At 42.1% G+C, this 18,814-nt stretch overlaps 1 protein-coding gene across 9 annotated transcripts in view; it reads right to left on the bottom strand.

The window, feature by feature from the left end:
- DENND1A (DENN domain containing 1A) overlaps positions 1-18,814 on the bottom strand; it is a 536,096-nt gene that overhangs the window by 244,175 nt on the left and 273,107 nt on the right. For all 9 annotated transcript variants that reach the window (XM_053562936.1, XM_053562903.1, XM_053562912.1 and 6 more), the window contains one exon: positions 6,277-6,387. In XM_053562936.1, coding sequence (XP_053418911.1) covers positions 6,277-6,387 — 111 coding nt within the window. The remainder of the gene's footprint in view (positions 1-6,276; positions 6,388-18,814) is intronic.

Genomic DNA, 18,814 nt, shown 5'->3' with positions numbered 1-18,814 from the left:
AGGTTTAGTTAAGCCTTCCCTATTTATCATTTATAAAGGAAAACAATCAATATACATTAACTAAGCAAAGAGAACAAAAACTTACATTTTTCTTATACAGACTATCCCAATGTTATTGACCGAGAAACCCTCAAATGCATATTACCTGACTTGGAACTAATTATCGCTGGGTTTGTTTCTATCGACGCGCAGTCATTTTTATAAAAGACAGTACTCGGGAGTGTTGGACAGCTTTTATCTTTCAGAGGCTTGATGGCTCTGAGAAGCATTAAGCATACAGCTTATCAAACAAAATTGAGAACAATGTGGTTTGTCAAAGTATTATGGGCCACATCAAGATCTCTCATGAGAGGGTCCTCAGAAAATCTTTGGCTGGGACAGACTTTGCATTTCTACCCCCTTGTCTAAAAGAGAATAAAAAATCATTCTTATTGAACTAAAAGGCGACAGTTAGAAATTTTTCAAAATTCTGCATGTGAAGAGGTCCAAAGGCTTGACCAACACTGATGCCTGTTCAGCCACTCATCCCCAGAGAAACCATCCTGAGCAAGATGTCGCCGGGGAGATGGAAGGTGAACCCCACCTCCCAAGGAGGCTTTTATCAACAATCGGGAAAATTTAGGACTCAGTTAAGAATCAATTGTTTGTTTCAAAAACAAAACAAACCTTTTTTTTTTTTTTTAAGTCAAAGCAATACATTAAACACATAAAGGTTTATCAATAAGCCACAGTCCACTTCACGATTCTCCTTCGCATTAAACTCAAGTAATCTCATATTCGACATAGGCGTTAACTCTTTATTTTTAAATAAATATTTCTTTATATTTTTATAAAGAAATTATAACATTTAAACATACTTTGAAACATTAAAATGTAACTTCTCATTAAAGAATTTATTATAAACATACACAGACTACCTCCCACTGTTGTTAAGGGCTTTAAGAGCATTAATTCATTTTAATTTTCCTCTATAGAAGGTTGAGTTGTTTCAGTGGACAGGTGGGGACTGAGTCCTCGCAGAAGACTGAGGAGAGAATGACAGGAGACTTAAATGGTCAAAAGGCAACTCTCTTGAATTTTCTTCAAAAAGGGAGAATAGAAATGGGATAAAGGTGGGTCAAGAAAGTTTCGTTTTGAAGTTTGGGAGCTACTACAGCGTGCTGGTATGTTCACAAGAATGTACCAGCAGAGAAGAGAAGAATGATGGTGTAGGAGAGAAGAGTTTATTTACCGCTGGAGCGATTTCCTCCACAGCTGATTAGCAAAACAAAGGTCCCTAACACTTTTCACATAGGATACCACAGATAAGCAAAAAAAGTCCTCACAAAATCAGCATGTGGCCTTCCAGCCCAAGGTTGGACACCCCTGGTAGTACTTATCATTAGTTACCACACTAAATATCTAACGTATCTTTTTATTGAGATTCTATACTATCAGAACCTAAGCTTCATGACAACAGGGAGTTTTGGCTATTTTGTTCACTGTTGTACCCCCAGTGCCTATGACAATGCCACTGGAAGTATTTGTGGAATTAAGTCACAAGCACAGTGATTGGCTCTTGAGAGGACAGATAGTTCATCCACAAAGGAGAGCAGAGTATAGGACAACAGACTTCAGGAGGTTGACAAGCGTGGTAGGGACTCCTGGAACCCTCTTCTACGGGCTTCCAGTGGGTGTATGGCAAATTCTAGGTTAGAAATCACTTTTCCTTACAAGGTCAAGACACTGCTTCAATGTCTTTTTGTTGTCAGAAGTGCCATTGTAGAATCTTAGGCAATTTTTATCCTTTTTTTTTTTTTTTTGAGACAGAGTCTCACTTTATTGCCTGGGCTAGAGTGCATGGTGTTAGACTAGCTCACAGTCACTGTAATCCTGGGCTCAACAATCCTCCTGCCTCAGCCTCCCAAATAGCTGGGACTACAGGTACCCTCTACCACAACAGCTGGCTAATTTGCCCATTTTTGGTAGAGTCAAGGTCTTACTCTTGTTCAGGCTGGTCTCTGAACTCCGGAGCTTAAGAGCTCCTCTCCCCTCATCCTCCCAGAGTGCTAGGATTACAGGTGTGAACCACCCTGCCAGGCCATAATTTTGATTCTTAACCTTTGCACAAGAACTACTTTTGTCTCTTCCCTAACATTCTAAAATTTCAGGATAAAGGGGCTTGGTGTCTTCTCTTTTAACCCTTTAAAAATTGTGAAATATATACATATCTAAGTAGGTTTATCATATAAACAACTTTTAAAGGAAAAAAAAACCCTAAGAACCTGAAACCACTTAGCTCAGGGGGTCAGCAAACTACAATGAAAGGCCAAGCCACTGGTACAACAGTCCGCTGTATAACCATGCCACAGTTTGTCAGTTCTCTGTTATAGTCATGAGGGCCTCTTCCAGGGTAAAAAAAAAAAAAATGCTGCTAGAAACATTCTCCCACCGTACATGTCCCCACTACACATCACCAAAGGGGTACGTAAACACACAAAATTCCACCTCAAAGTTGAATTGCAGAGTGATGGGCATATTGCAAATACTTTCGTACCGCATACCCTTCAAAACAACAGTAAATGAAATTCTCTAATACATCTCCGATACAACCCTTGGCATTGTTAGATACCCAGAGTTTGCAAACCCAGTGTTCTAACCACTGTAGTTTTTAACTTGCTTTTCTGTGATTACTAATGGGGTCAGATAAGCATCTTTCCATACAGTTATTGTCCATTTGTATTTCTTCAGTGAATTGTCCATTTATGCCTTCTGCTAATTTTTCTATTTATAGGTTTATCTTCTGCTTTTTAGTTGTAGTAGTTCTTTATATATTTCTAATAGTAATTCTGTCATTTTTTTTTTAATTTGGCAAATATCTCAGCTATGATTGTCTTTTCATTCACTGAAAAGTGTCTTTCAATGAAACAAAAGTTCAATGTATATTTTGGATCATCTTTAAATAAGCCCTTCTCCACTTCAGTATCATCAAGGATTATTCTATTTTGTCTTCTAAAGTTTGCCTTTCACATTTAAATCCTTGATTCATTTGGAATTTAGTTTTGTATGTGTACAATAGAAATTGTCTTTCTTTTCTCCCCCGTTTAAATAGGCAATTATTGAAAAGTCCACCCATTCCCCAATGTCAGCTCTCTCGTATAGTAAGAGCCTATGTACATGTGGTCTGTTTCTGGGCTCACTATTACATTCCATCAGTCTGTGTATCCTTGGGCCAGCATCTTGATTGCTATAGCTTTATAGAAAATTTTGGTAGCTGATAAAGCTAGCTTCTACAACATCATTCTTTCTTTCAAGTATGTTTTGGCTCTTTCTTTGGCTTTCCATATTAATTTTGGAATCAGCTTGTTAGATAGTATGTAAAATCCTATTAGGATTTTGAATAGAATTTTATTCAATATATAGACCATTTTAGAATAAAACAACATCTTCAAGATATTAAGTCTTCTAATTCATGAACATTGGCCTTTTGCATCTATTGGTGACCGTGTTTCCCTTCTTAATATGTTAATATGTAAGTTATATTAAGAGATTTTTTAGAATTATTAACTTTACATTTCTGAAATTAACCCAACTCAGTCATCATGAATTTTGTGTTTTTATATATTTGTTTAATATTTTCAGATTTTTACACCTACTTCAATGAGTAACTTTGGCTGATAATTGTTCTTTCCTGTACTGTGTCCTTGTATTGCTGAACGTCAAGGTTATAGAAGTGTCACAAGAAAAGTAGGTTGTATTCCCTCTTTATTCTAGACTCTTAAGGAGTCGGAGTCTAAGATTGAAATGTTCTTCTTTGAAATGTTTGATAGAAACTGGCTATAAAACCATCCAGGCTGAATGCCTTATCTGGAAAAATATTTTAAATTATTGATTCCACTTCTATAAATGAAATGACCTATTCAATTTTTCTATTTCTTCTTAAGTCAACTTTGGCAAACTAATTTTTCTATCTCATCTTACTTTTCAATTATTAGCCTTAAGTAAAAAACATTATTTTCTTACTATTTTTAAATCTTTGCTGCATCTCTTAGATTTATTATTCCTTTATTTCATTTTAGTGTTGAAAAGGAGTAGAAATAACTCTTTGTGTTTAATCCACTACATTTATGTGTACAAAATCATACAGAAGGCACAATCTTCTTCATCTGTAAGATGGAGGTAGTAACAGAACCCACCAAAGCTATAGGATAGATTAAATGAGTTAATATATGCAAAATGCTCAGAATAACACCTGGCACATATTAAGGGCTCGAAAATATTATGATCAGATTATACAGAATTCAATTCCACTGAGATGATGCCTTATTTCTGTTTTGTTTTGTTTTGTTTTGAACTAAGATTTGATGACCAAAGCAACAGTAACTATTTATGGGCAAGACTTCCAGACGTGCCCTCCTTCCATTTGGTCTCCTAAAGAGGTGAGGATAAAACTGGTTGTAATATTCTGGTTCTGAACTCAGTCTGGGTGTTCATGCCCTGAACAGCAATTACAGTGTGAAATAAAAGGCAAAACAAAAGCAAGAGGTCTGCTATAGGCTGTTTTTATCTTGAGGTCAAGGCTTTTGTCACCTACTGTGTACTGTAGTCATAGCAGGCAACCAAAAAAAGAAAAAAAAAAAAAGTGAGTTCTTAACAAGGAATCAATAACCAAAGAAAGTAATAAAGTTATGATGAAAACTACAAAGAAAACTTTTAAGAGTTTCACCAAGTTTTCATTATTAGGAGTTATTTTTAGTCACAGGTAAAAATATAACTGATTTTTTACATTGTCCCTTCATTTCGGAACTCCTCACTATAAAAAGGGATCACTATCAAAGAGGGATGCTTGTTAGGCATTTATTCTATTCCCAGTCAATTTCGGTACTTACGTCTTACCTAAAAAAATCAGCAACAAAACATAGCAAAGATATTTAATTATTTAGGGGGAAATATAGTGATGGCTATGATTTATTTTGAAATGGATCAAAAAATAAGATGGATTGATGGATGGTATGAAGGATAGATAGATGGATAAATATGTGACAGAGCAACTGTAGGAAAGTGTTACTGGTAGAATCTAGATGGAATTATATCAGCATTATAGTGAAATGATCGAAAGTTTCTACAAAACTTGAACATTTACATAATAAAACATTGGGGAAAGTATAAACTATACTTAGCAAGTAAAAAGCTGAAATAAAAAGAATATGACAAATATTTATACTATAAATACAGCAAAAGATGGCCAGGTACAGTGGCTCATGCTTGTAATCCTAGAACTCTGGGAGACTGAGGCAGATGGATCGCTTGACCCCAGGAGTTCAAGACCAGCCTGAGCAAGAGCAAGACCCAGTCTCTAAAAATAGCCAGGCATTGTGGCGGGTGCCTATAGTTCCAGCTACTCCAGAGGCAGAGGCAAGAGAACTGCTTAAGCCCAAGAGTTTGAGGTTATTGTGAGCTATGACACCACAGCATTCTATCCAGGGTGACAAAGTGAGACTCTGTCTCTAAATAAATAAATACATGAATGAAACAAAAGTTACAGTCCTATATAGAGCTTATTCAAATTCATAAGAAACACATTAAGATCCCTAACAAAATAAATGGTTAAAAGACACTGAAAAAATAACAAATAAGAAATAAACCAATGGAGAATATTCAATTGCCTCTAACCAAAGAAATTATAATTAAAGCAAACCTGAAATGCCATTGTGTATCTACTTTATTAGAAAAATTAAAACACGCACACAAACACACAGACATAATTCTAGCAAGGATGCAGTGAAGTTGGTACACTCACATATAGCTGACAGCATTTACTTCAAACAGCACAGCCTATGTGGGAAGCACTCTGGTAGTCCCTTGACCTAGTGTCCCTCTCCTTAGATTATAGACTGTATTAGTCAAAAGATGTTCACTGCAGTATTATTTACTGAAGGATTAAACTGTGAACCACCTAAATGGCCATAACGGAAAGAAAGGGTTAGTAAATGATGAAGTATCAGAATAATGCGGCATGGTGTACACATTTAAAAATGACAATAAAGGAAGCTTATGCAGAAATATGCAAAATGCTCGTAGCACATAATCGAATAGAAAGCTATAATTGATTGTGAGACTAAGAATAAGTGAAATATTGGCACTGTAAAAAAAACATGAATAATTAATGAAAATGACTTGTTACCATATAAGGGGATCATCGCCGATTCCTTTTTCTAAATTTTCTTTAATCTTGCAGAGACATCCTTCGGTTAAAATGAAATCATTAAAAAGCCTGCATCAAGACTGTCTACTCACCGTGCTGAGTTTGCTGCAAATGATGAGTATCCGGCGCTCGTAGAGCATACTGGCATACAGATGCAACATGTTGTTCACGTCCACAGCCACAAAATATTCTGTCAGATTTCTCTAGGAGAAAGAAGAAGGCAAGGTTTGTGGCTTATTTTGTTTGTTCTTATTACAAACAGGACCTAATAAAAGCATGAGAAACAGAAAATAATCAGAAAGCATACTTGCTTCTTCTCCTGCCCTATGCTTTCTACCTGGGAGACCAAATCCCACTCATGTATAAAATCATAAAATGTAAAGTTGGAAGGGTCCTTAGGGAGACGGGAGCCTGAGCAGTCCCATCTTTGTGTGGGATCACAGTTTACAACACAAGGTCATATATGGTGCCATGTCTGTCCTTAACGGTTGTCCTAAAAGGTGAGCAGAACAGGAATTCTACAATTTTGCAAATGAGGAAATTGAGGCTCAGAGAGTTCTGCCAAGTTCAAACAGTCTAATGAGCAATGCAGCATGCAGCAGGACTGTTGTGCAGAGCTTTGGACCCCAGATCCCAGAACCTTTGGATGGAATGTGCCATACGTCTACGCAAAAGCAAGTACCCAGGGGACCAGATGTTTCTGGCACAGAGCCGGTTTCTGTGCTGGGGCGCCACCCGCGAAAGCTGGGTGTGCTCCTTCCCTGTCACCCTGCTGGTGTTCCTCTCCGTCACAGTTTACATTCACTATAACAGCTCAGCTGGAATTAAAGCAATTTCCAAGATTTACAATTTCCAGGTATTTTACTCAAAAGAGGAAAAAAATTGAAGACAAACAGCAGCAAGTTGTGACAAAGCCGTGTTTTAACCAGCTTTTCTCTGTAGCCTGGGTTTCATTCTTTTAATTAGTACCATAGATTGGTACTCTTCAGATTGCAGAGAAAATGTAATGTGTTTCATTTATACAACCTTTTCTATACCCACCTGACTTTAATAATGCACATGAATATGCTAATTTCCTCAATGTTAACCTCAGCAAGGTTTTCAATGCCACACAATATAATCCTCCGAAAATGAAAGGGGTTGGGGAGGGAAGGAACGCTATTGCCAAGGGTTGCAGTTTATAATGATTAGAGATCTATAACCCATAAGTTAAAGTAAACCAGGTAGATTTTACATGCAAAATAGCATAAAGTGCTTTTCAACAATATTATGGGCTGGGGATAAGAATGGGCACTTATCTTATGATTGATTATTGTTTGGCTGGAGTACCCAGTTAACCATAAACCTTTATAAATAAAAAGCAAGTGAATTAATAGTTCCATACTAACCACCGATCACCTGTCAGTCACTGTACCAGACACTTCACAGGTGTAATCTTATGCAATCTTCACAAAAATCCAATGATATATTATTCTTTGCAATGTTGAGATAAACAAATTAAGCCTTGACCAGTGGCATCAGATCTGATTTCACAGCCTACATGCTTTTCCTTACACTAAACAGTCCCTCTTAAATACATCTACCATGTATAAGACTTTACCTATACTATTTCACTTAATCTTGAAACCACTTCTTGAATTAGGTATTATTATCCCTACATAAAGCAGACAAAACAGTGACACAGAGAAACAATCTAACTTGACAAAGGTCACACATAGTGAGTGGATGAGACATGGTTCAGTCCTGGGTGGGTCTGTTTCTAATCTTGTACCCTTTTTTTATACCACTCAAAATTGTAGGCAAAAATCATATTTGGAAAAAAAAGAGATCAAATGTGCCTAAACAAAGGGGGAAATTTTTCTGTTAAAAATTACTGTTATCCCAATTCTTGAGTAATCCTTATGTGCCAGGCACATAGGGATTAGGTACTTCACCTGTGTTCTCTCTGATCTTTTCAACGACCCTGAGTTAGGCTTTATCACCTCCATTTTATAGATGGGAAAACAGGCTCAGGAAGGTTCAGTGGTCTTCTAAAGGTCACCCAGCTAGAAAGGGCAGAGCCAAGTTTCAAAACCAGGTCACCTGAATCTAAAACTCATACTCTAACCACAGCATCAACTTGCCTCTTAACAAACCCAATGAAAAAACAACACAACGCCCAAGGCAGCCTGAAGAAGGCAACCAGCATATCTTGCCCAGTGGACTGAGGAACGCTGAGCTAATGATGTCAGGGTGGGGTTTGTGCTGAAGACTGTGACATGGCAGAGCTCTCCTTGCAAACAAAAACGAGGCCCTTTGCTGAGCATTTCAGTAAAAGCTTAACTGCTGATGAATTACATGAATTTTTCTTTTAGGAGAGGATGGAAGTAAAAAGAAAATAGAAATGAGGAGCTTAAAGAAGGCCAGAAAGCCCATTAGCACTTTTGACAGATCCAAAGATAACTCTGAAGCCACCAAAACGTGGCCTCAAGAGTCTGCCAAGAAGCTTCACGCTGGGGAGAAATATGTTACACAGCTTGCCGTCCAAATAGGGAGACACAGCGTCAGAGACAAATCTTGCGCCTTATTTTGGTGGAAGAAAAAAAAAATCACACGGATACTTTTGTGGATGGGGAAGGGAACATTTCTGAAATAAAAACACCATTTGATTGAGGCATGCCTCCTATCTCCAATCACATTCTGAGGGATTCAGGTGCTTGTTCCAAAAATTCTACACAGGTATGTTAAAAATATGTAACATTTAGCCAAATTCTCTCTAAACTGTCATGTACTTTTTTTGGTATTTCTCATCCCATCTGTGCTGATTACCAAGATATTTGTGTCTAAACAGAAGCTGTCTTTCTTATCTGCTTCCTCCCCTGCCTCTTTCCTTCTGGGATGCCACCCGCCTGAGTGGGTGGAGTGCCAATAGCCCTGGGAACCTCGCTCAGCCCTGGGAGCACCTGTAGGGCACAGCGGGGCCTTGGGAGCAGCTGTAGGGAGCGCCTGCAGTTCCCACCCCTGGGAGACAGGGATCGCCCTCCTGCCTTTAAGAGCGCAGTAGCTTGAGCCACACCAATCCTCGATTTCTCAGACCTGCCATGACTTTTCCTACCCCCAGGCCTTTACTTCTGCTGTTCCCGCTGCTGAGAATGCTTTTCTCTTCCTTGTGGACATCCACTTACTTTTTCAGACTCAGTTCAAATGCCACCTCGTCCCGGAAGACTTCCTTAATGCAATAACCAACTTCCCTTTCTGCTTCCATGGCACTTTGTTTCCACCTTATAATAATTTGGTTTGTTTTTATCTTTGAGACAGGATCTCACTGTTGCCTAGGCTAGAATGCAGTGGTGTCATCATAGCTCACTTCAAACTACTGGGCTCAAGTGATTCTCCCAGCTCACCCTCCCAAAGTTCTAGGATTACAGGTGTGAGCCACCACACCCAGCCAATAATTCAGTTTTAAGTATGCTTTTGTCACTAGACAGAGGTCCTTTTGGGTAAAATTATATATCCCGTCATCTGTCAGTTTGAAGAGAAAATTAATCAGTGAGTGAAGGAAACAGTGACTGAAGATTACTCTTCCTCAGCTCTAGTGTGAGTGGGACAGGAGGGACTGCCCAGCCCTAGTGAGCGGTATAGGAGGGGCACCCCAACTTTAGTGTGAGAGGTACAGGAGGGGCACCCCAGCCCTAGTGTGAAAAGTACAGGAGGGACAGCCCAGTCCTAGTGTGACAATGCGGTACAGGAGGGACAGCCCAGCCCTAGTGTGAAAGGTACAGGAGGGACAGCCCAATCCTAGTGTGACAGTGCGGTACAGGAGGGACAGCCCAGCCCTAGTGTGAAAGGTACAGGAGGGACAGCCCAGCCCTAGTGTGACAAGTACAGGAGGGACACCCCAATCCTAGTGTGACAATGCGGTACAGGAGGGACGGCCCAGTCCTAGTGTGACAATGGAGTACAGGAGGGACACCCCAATCCTAGTGTGACAATGGGGTACAGAGGGACGGCCCAGTCCTAGTGTGACAATGCGGTACAGGAGGGACGGCCCAGTCCCAGTGTGACAATGGGGTACAGAGGGACGGCCCAGTCCCAGTGTGACAATGCGGTACAGAGGGACACCCCAGCCCCAGTGTGACAATGCGGTACAGGAGGACGGCCCAGTCGTAGTGTGACAATGTGGTACAGGAGGGACACCCCAGCCCCAGTGTGACAATGTGGTACAGGAGGGACACCCCAGCCGCAGTGTGACAATGTGGTACAGGAGGGACACCCCAGCCGCAGTGTGACAATGTGGTACAGAGGGACACCCCAGTCCCAGTGTGACAATGCGGTACAGAGGGACACCCCAGCCCCAGTGTGACAATGCGGTACAGGAGGACGGCCCAGTCCCCAGTGTGAGAAGTACAGGAGGGACACCCCAATCCTAGTGTGACAATGTGGTACAGGAGGGACAGCCCACTCCTAGTGAGCAGTACAGGAGGGACACCCCAGCCCTAGTGTGAGAAGTACAGGAGGGACGGCCCAGTCCCAGTGTGACAATGCGGTACAGAGGGACACCCCAGCCGCAGTGTGACAATGTGGTACAGGAGGGACACCCCAGCCGCAGTGTGACAATGTGGTACAGGAGGACGGCCCAGTCCTAGTGTGACAATGTGGTACAGGAGGGACACCCCAGCCGCAGTGTGACAATGTGGTACAGGAGGACGGCCCAGTCCTAGTGTGACAATGTGGTACAGGAGGGACACCCCAGCCCCAGTGCGACAATGTGGTACAGGAGGGACACCCCAGCCGCAGTGTGACAATGTGGTACAGGAGGGACACCCCAGCCCCAGTGTGACAATGTGGTACAGGAGGGACACCCCAGCCGCAGTGTGACAATGTGGTACAGGAGGGACACCCCAGCCGCAGTGTGACAATGTGGTACAGGAGGGACACCCCAGCCGCAGTGTGACAATGTGGTACAGGAGGGACACCCCAGCCGCAGTGTGACAATGTGGTACAGGAGGGACACCCCAGCCGCAGTGTGACAATGTGGTACAGGAGGGACACCCCAGCCGCAGTGTGACAATGTGGTACAGGAGGGACACCCCAGCCGCAGTGTGACAATGTGGTACAGGAGGACGGCCCAGCCGCAGTGTGACAATGCGGTACAGGAGGGACACCCCAGCCGCAGTGTGACAATGTGGTACAGGAGGACGGCCCAGTCCTAGTGTGACAATGTGGTACAGGAGGGACACCCCAGCCCCAGTGCGACAATGTGGTACAGGAGGGACACCCCAGCCGCAGTGTGACAATGTGGTACAGGAGGGACACCCCAGCCCCAGTGTGACAATGTGGTACAGGAGGGACACCCCAGCCGCAGTGTGACAATGTGGTACAGGAGGGACACCCCAGCCGCAGTGTGACAATGTGGTACAGGAGGGACACCCCAGCTCTAGTGTGAGTGGAGCAGGACAGGAGGGACAACCCAGCCTAAAAGAGTGACAAGGTGGTATATTAGAAAGAATGGAACATTAGGCTTCAGAAAACCTGGTTTGACTCTGATGAAGTGATGGATTACTTAGTAAACAGTGAAGGCCCCACTGAGAATTGACACTGGAAACCGTAGGAAGTCAGGAAATGCGCTGAGGTTGCAGGAGGGAGGTAAAGGGACAGCTTGTCAGGTTATCTGGGATACATTCATTAAAAATGTAAATACATCCCTGGTTTGCTCATCAGGTAATCGAGGGTGGAGGGTTTACAGAGAAGCAGCGCTCGCTACACACCCAGGTCGGTCATGTTTCTCCAATAGGTAAGGGCAGATCATAGGAAGAAAGGCAGCTTCCATGGCACACTGTCCTCAGTCAAGGCTGCAGCCAGAACACCTTGTGAGCTTGTATTTATAAAAGATGTAAGTTATGCCAGTCTCTCCCAGCTCTTTGCTTTAGGAGACTAAGTCCTCAACCTCCCACTTCTGTCTTATATATCCAGGCAATCAAATACCCTTATTTAATACCTACTATGTGCCTGGCCCCATCCTGGGATCTGGGCCCACAGTGATAATCTAAACGTGATTTCTATTTTCTTTCTTTTTTTAGACAGTCTCATTTTGTCACCCTCGGTGGAGTGCTGTGGCATCACAGCTCATAGCAACCTCAAATTCTTGGACTTATGCAATCCTCTTGCCTCAGCCTCCCAAGTAGCTGGGACTATAGGCGACTGCTGCAACGCCCAGCTATTTTTAGAGATGGGGTCTTGCTCTGGCTCAGTTTGGTCTCAACCTTGTGAGCTTAGGTAATCGACCTGCCTCGGCCTCACAGAGTGCTAGGTGATTTCCATTTTCCAGAGCTTATTCTGGGGTACAGAGGAACATCAGACCCAGAAACCTAGTATGTAAAGTACCATGGTCAAGGCTACATTCTATGGGTGGCTAAGAATAGACTTGCTATGCTTGACGGATACTGGGGGGAGGGCTGGCAAAGACTTGACAGAAGAGAAGGTATTTGGTCTGGGCCTCCCGACAGGGGTCCTTTCAGAGGACAAGGGTACAAGCATATTTCAGGCAGAGGCAGAGGTGGAAAGAGGAGCCTCAGGCAGGGGAGTAGAGGACAGAGGATTTAGATCCCCATGCTATGCAGCCTGGACTTGACCCCCCAGGTGCTGAAAGATCCTGACATGATCAAACTTGTGTTTCAGAAGGATCTTCCTTGAGGCCCTGTGGTGAATGTGTAGGATAGGGAAACAGGAGACAGAATAATCAGGCTGTTGGCATATTCCATGAAAAAAATGACTAAAATATATAACAAACAGGCTGGGCATGGTGGCTCATGCCTGTAATGCCAGCACTCTGGGAGGCCAAAACAGGTGAATTGCTTGAGCTCAGGAGTTCAAGACAAGGCTGAACAAGCCCATCTCTACTAAAAGTAGAAAATTAGCCAGGTATTATGGCAGGTGCCTGTAGTGCTAGCTATTCCAGAGGCCGAGGCTGATGGATCATGTGAGCCCAAGAGTTTGAGGTTGCTATGAGCTATGACACCATGACACTGTATCCAGGGCAACAGAGTGAGACTCTGTCTTAAAAATAAAATAAAATAAAATATATAACAAACAGTTCAGACAAAAGCTTTGGATATGAATGTGACAGATACCTGTAAGGTGAAATTACAAGACTTGACAAAGAATTAGATCTAGGGAGAGAGGGAGGAAAAATTTCAATGGCCCCCAGACTTTAGGTGTATCACATTTGCTTACCTGCCCAAACAGCTTTTTAAATATCTGTTCATTTAATAAAGAATCAATCCTCCTTCTAAAGAACTGTCACTGGTGTTAAACCTGGTGTCCCTGGCTGCCTGGTTCTAGGCCTCGCGTTCCGGATGATAAAGCCCCCACAGTGTCCTAAGTACCACCACTTCATTCCCTGACAATTACTGCTCCTGTGTGACTCACCTACTTGGAGAGGAAAACCTTGTTTAGAGTTCGGTGATCCAGCTTTTGTGCTCAAAAGTCTTAGTTTTCCTAGTGCCAGTATGTTTTATACTTAGGGACATGCCTTTTCTACTCACAGAGTTTAAGCATTATTTCAGTTCCAAGTACGGTTACATCCCTGTGCGTGTCTGGCTGTCCACCTAGCATTTATTACAGTCTCATTCTGTAGGGCTGGGTGGCAGGGATACAAAGCTGACCACCACCCAGGCTGGAAAGCACGTAAACCCGAGGAAGGACTAGGGACAGAACAGCCCAGAAGTGCAGCTGGAGAAAAGGCATGCAGAGGCTCTGCAGACCTCCAGCCTTCCGTTTTTCATCTCTACAAAGAAAGTGTCTAGTTCTCGTCCAGTGCTAACTCTCTGTGGCTTTAAATCCAGACAATGAGGAAGGGAATGGCATTTAAGGGTAAGCCCCCATCTCCCTTAGGAGAAGCACCATAATGACTGCTCCCTTCTAGCTGTCCCTGCTGGCTCTTGGGCCAATCCAGGTGGCTGGGGACTTCAGGCTCACTGTGATCCAAGCCCGAGGTTATGAAATGGGTGGGAGTGGGGAGTTGGATGGGGTTGGGGATGGGAGGGAATATAGTGGGGCTTAGAAAGCGTCTTAGGTTCAATACCTTAGGGAGATGAGATAATCCTCAAACCAAAGAACCGACTCTAAGCCGGGTACTCCTTGGAGCCTTCGAAACAGATGCTAGTCCGCCCCACTGTCTGTCGTTTCATTAGTCTTTGTGACTTCCCACTTCATACATGGTACAGACAGATGATAAAGACTTACTGTCCTGTGTCTAGAGGAAGAGACTTCCAAGGCAAGAGGTTTGGTTTTGCTGGGGGGTCTTGCTTTCTGAAATAACTCCTGTTCAAATTATTTTATAATACAACCTATAAATTGTCAACCCTAAAATAATTTATTTTTAAAGAAGAATTTAGGTTACCTTAGTTGTCATGGATGCTTTAAAGGGAATTTAAAATTTGGATTCTAAAATAATCTGCCTAAGAAAGAGTCTCACAGACTCATATAAGCAATCAAACCAAAGTATATTACAGGAAAGAAAGCAGAGTTTACCCAGAGGTCAACTTTTATCCCTCTGAATGAATGGAAAAACTATGAGAATAAACAATTACCTGACAACTCTTAAAGAGCAACAATGGAATTCTCTATAATCTCGGTTCTTGATAATAGGTCTTCCACTACCACCTCGACTTTGTTTATTTTTGAAAGTCACGATGAGTTCATACATCTTTTCTATATCATGGTGCATCTTTTGACAAAGTGGAGTCTGGGCAATGTTATATGTAACTGTCCATTCTAAATGCTTTCCTCGCATCATTAACCACTCGGTATGACACCAACCAGATAATTAAGACAGGTTTGTTTAATATTCCAAATGAAGGTCTATATGATTGTCCATTAATCAAAAGTAAACTTCAAAACATGGCTGCTAAAAAAAATCCCTTATACAGCCAGTTTACCATGTAATTATTACCACGTATCTGTTCATGATCTGTGACTTTTTTAAATGCAGGTCAACTGTTTAAAATTTATAAAGATTTATGCTCATTTAATTACTGCCTGCATAAAATTCACTCCTACATGTGTTATCTTGATAGACAGAGAAAACCCTGATGAGCAATTACATAGTGATAGTTTTTCAGCAAAAAGAAAGAAAATATTTTTACAAAGAAATTGTAGAAATAATGAGAATTAACTTCAACAGAGATCTGAAAGTGGAAAGAATTAATTTTTCATGTTTGCTTTTCATTAATGTCTTACAGACAAATTAACCCAAAAGCCAACTGAAAAGCACTGTTCCTTTTCCCTCTCGGGAGGTCAACTGCATGTTAGTTCATTCAGTCATGAATCCTATAAATATACATTGAACATCTATAATGGTCTAGGTATAGTCTAATTACAAAGATGCGGCGATGAAAAAATGCTGAACCTTGTTCTTATGGAAGGAGAGATGACATCAACCAAATATTCACACCATTAATTATACCACGTACACTTACGATGAGTGACTTCTTAGATGGGCATGGGGAGCCATGGAGATGGACACCCCCGGGCCCTGTAGCATCTAAATACTTGGGTCACACTGACCCAGGTATTAATCCTGGTTTTAGCATTTACTGGTTGGGCAAGTTACTTCACATCTCTGGCTTTCCCTTCCTCTTCTGAACACAGATTAACAACCACATTATAAGGCTGTTTTAAAGATTTCATGACATAAAAATAGTGCCTGATGGGTGGCGCCTGTGGCTCAAAGGAGTAGGGTGCCAGGAGGTGGTAGGTTCAAACCCAGCTCTGGCCAAAAACTGCAAAAAAAAAACAAAACAACAACAAAAAAACAGTGCCTGATCTGATCCACAGTGGATGTTCAATAAACACTACATCCTTTCTTTTTACATTGACCCTTCTCTGAAGCTGTGAAAAACATGATTACCTAATGACAAAATATTAAGTTCAACATCCCAAAGACCATTTGTCCTTTTTATTTCTTATTCTTTTCAGTGTTCCTAAAAGGAGACAATCAACAAATGTTTCCAGAATCTCCTGTATTACAGGCACTGGAGCCCTGGCATCCATTCACCACACCGATTCCAGGCTTCAGAAATTCTGGTGTCTACAAGGCCTGCTAAGACACTTTGGTTTCAAGAAATATACACCCAATGAAAGGGAAAGTATTGACCTTCACAAAGAAGAATGTCAGCAAAAACCTAGAAAAGACAATGAAGTAATGTTCCTTAGCCCCCAGCCACAAGTCAGACCTTACGAGAGAAGACTAATATTCTAGGGAAGCTGAGGAAAGGACAGAAAGAAAACCACCATTGAAAGCGGCATCTGTCACTCCAGGCCTTATGCATGGAACTGCACATTTAATGCTTCATTTGCTCCTCCCATTTTCCTTTATTAGATAAGAACACTGAAGCTCATAGTTGAAGCAAGCAGCCCAAAGTCCCAGGGTGGTGGGCCCCAGTGTCTGGCTGTCCCCCCAAATTCATGTACTTCCCACTACAGCAGACTACCTATATGATGAAATTAACAGCCCCACAGTTATTGCTTATTTCAATTTGCAATGCAGCAATAATTTTAAATTAATCCTTGAAAAAAATCACCAAGAGATTAAAATGCAAATTTTAACATGATTTTACATCAAAAATCACACAAATTGGTCCTACAAAAGTTCAGATTCTCCTTAGAGGAAAAGCCTTCTTGCTTCATTTTGTGTTTGATATATAAGAAATCATTTCTTTTCCTTTTCTCCTCATGGAAACCACAGGTCAACTCTAGGGAGGTGGGGGTGGTTGGGAGGCGAATAAGGAAACAAAATCTTACCAAGCTGGGTCACGACTCTGACTTACAAGCAGACCTTGGGCTTACCACCTCAGGTCCGTGAGCTCTGGGCTCCCTGTATGTAAAAGGGACTCATGCCCACTTCTCAGAGTAGCTGTAAGGATTAAAATGGACTTGTGGGGGCAGTGCCTGTGGCTTAGTCGGTAAGGTGCCGGCCCCATATACCGAGGGTGGCGGGTTCAAACTCGGCCCCGGCCAAACTGCAACCAAAAGATAGCCAGGTGTTGTGGCGGGCGCCTGTAGTCCCAGCTACTCGGGAGGCTGAGGCAAGAGAGTCGCTTAAGCCCAGGAGTTGGAGGTTGCTGTGAGCTGTGTGAGGCCACGGCACTCTACCGAGGGCCGTAGGGTGAGACTCTGTCTCTACAAAAAAAAAAAAAATGGACTTGTGTATGTAAGGGGTCTGGCAGATTGGTATTACTATTCCACTTAGAAAAAACAAGGCTAGCCTTTTACTGGTTTGCAAAGGAGGATTTAGGGGACAGAGGGTCATATGCAGGGAGTTGGTTCATTAGTGGTAAAACCAGCAGAAGGAATGTAAATTTGAAAAATGGCAGGGGGCGGAGACGTGGCATGCAGTACAGACAGGAATTGGAGGTGAGGCTACCGAGAAGACCATTTAAAAAACAATTTCTAATCTCGATAATTGTGCTTCTGAACATTAAGAAATCATTGGAATGTTCACGTCTCTGAAAATTATGTTCTTCAGAAATTCTTGGTCCCTAAAATAAAAAAATGAAAAAAGATGAACCTAACCTAGACAACCATTTTTATAATATTATTCATAATAGAAAAATATTAAAAATAAGCTAAATGTCTATCAGTAGGGAAAGCATACTTAAAGCACAAATTAGACATATATTTATCTTTTCTCTCTCCTGATACCACCCTCTCAGGAAAAGTCACAGAAAAAGAATTTTAAAAGGCATAAAACCCAAGGCACAGAGGAGACAGTAATGAGAGGTATCAAACTTTCAGAAGCCCAAAGCAGATGGTACTAAAAAGTAGTTTTCTACCTGGGGCCCTTTGTCCCCCAGGGGACATCTGGCAACATCTGAAGACATTTGTGGTTGCCACAGCTAGCGTGGGTTGTGTTACCATCATGGAGAGAATAGAGCTCAAGAGTGCTGCTAAAAATGCTAGGGTGTATGAAACAGCCCAGTACAACAAAGAACTATCAAGGTCAAGGGGCCAACAGTGCCGACTGAGGTTGAAAGCTATGGCTGGGGTGAGCAGAGTACTAAGACAGCAAACCCAACTCACACCACAGAACCCCAAAAGGCTCAGGACCTAGATGGAGCTAGCCAGAACCTCTGAGGGCTGAGGAAGAATACAAATAAAAATAGAAGTATTTCAATCCCAATATTCTCTCCCAGCTCACTCAGCTAGTCAACTGGCTTTCCTGAACCCCTCCAAAGGAATATGTGTTTCCTTTTTCTTTGCAGTTTTTGGCCAGGGCTGGGTTTGAACCAACCACCTCCAGCATATGGGGCTGGCGCCCTACTCCTTTGAGCCACAGGTGTCGTCCTATGTGTTTCCTTTTTAAAGGAACTCAGTCAGAAAGACTTGGGCTCATCAGGTAAGAGTTGAGGACAGGCAACAAAGCATTAAATTGAAAAAGAAGGTTAAATGGAGGGACACACAAATGTTGACAAGGCATAACCCATCACACACTCAGCTTCCAGACATTGGTAATAAAGCCTACACTCCCCAGCAAGAGCAAATGGACAGCCCAAAAGGAAAGATTGTGACACTGGTATGTGTATCTGAGCACCCCTGCTCCCAAAAGAGCCACTCCAGTTCTGGGCTTTCGAAATTCTGACCCATCCCCCA

The sequence above is a fragment of the Nycticebus coucang genome, chromosome 2 (genome assembly GCF_027406575.1).
Source record: "Nycticebus coucang isolate mNycCou1 chromosome 2, mNycCou1.pri, whole genome shotgun sequence".
Taxonomy (NCBI): Eukaryota; Metazoa; Chordata; class Mammalia; order Primates; family Lorisidae; genus Nycticebus; species Nycticebus coucang.
This window is presented reverse-complemented; position numbering and strand designations above follow the sequence as displayed.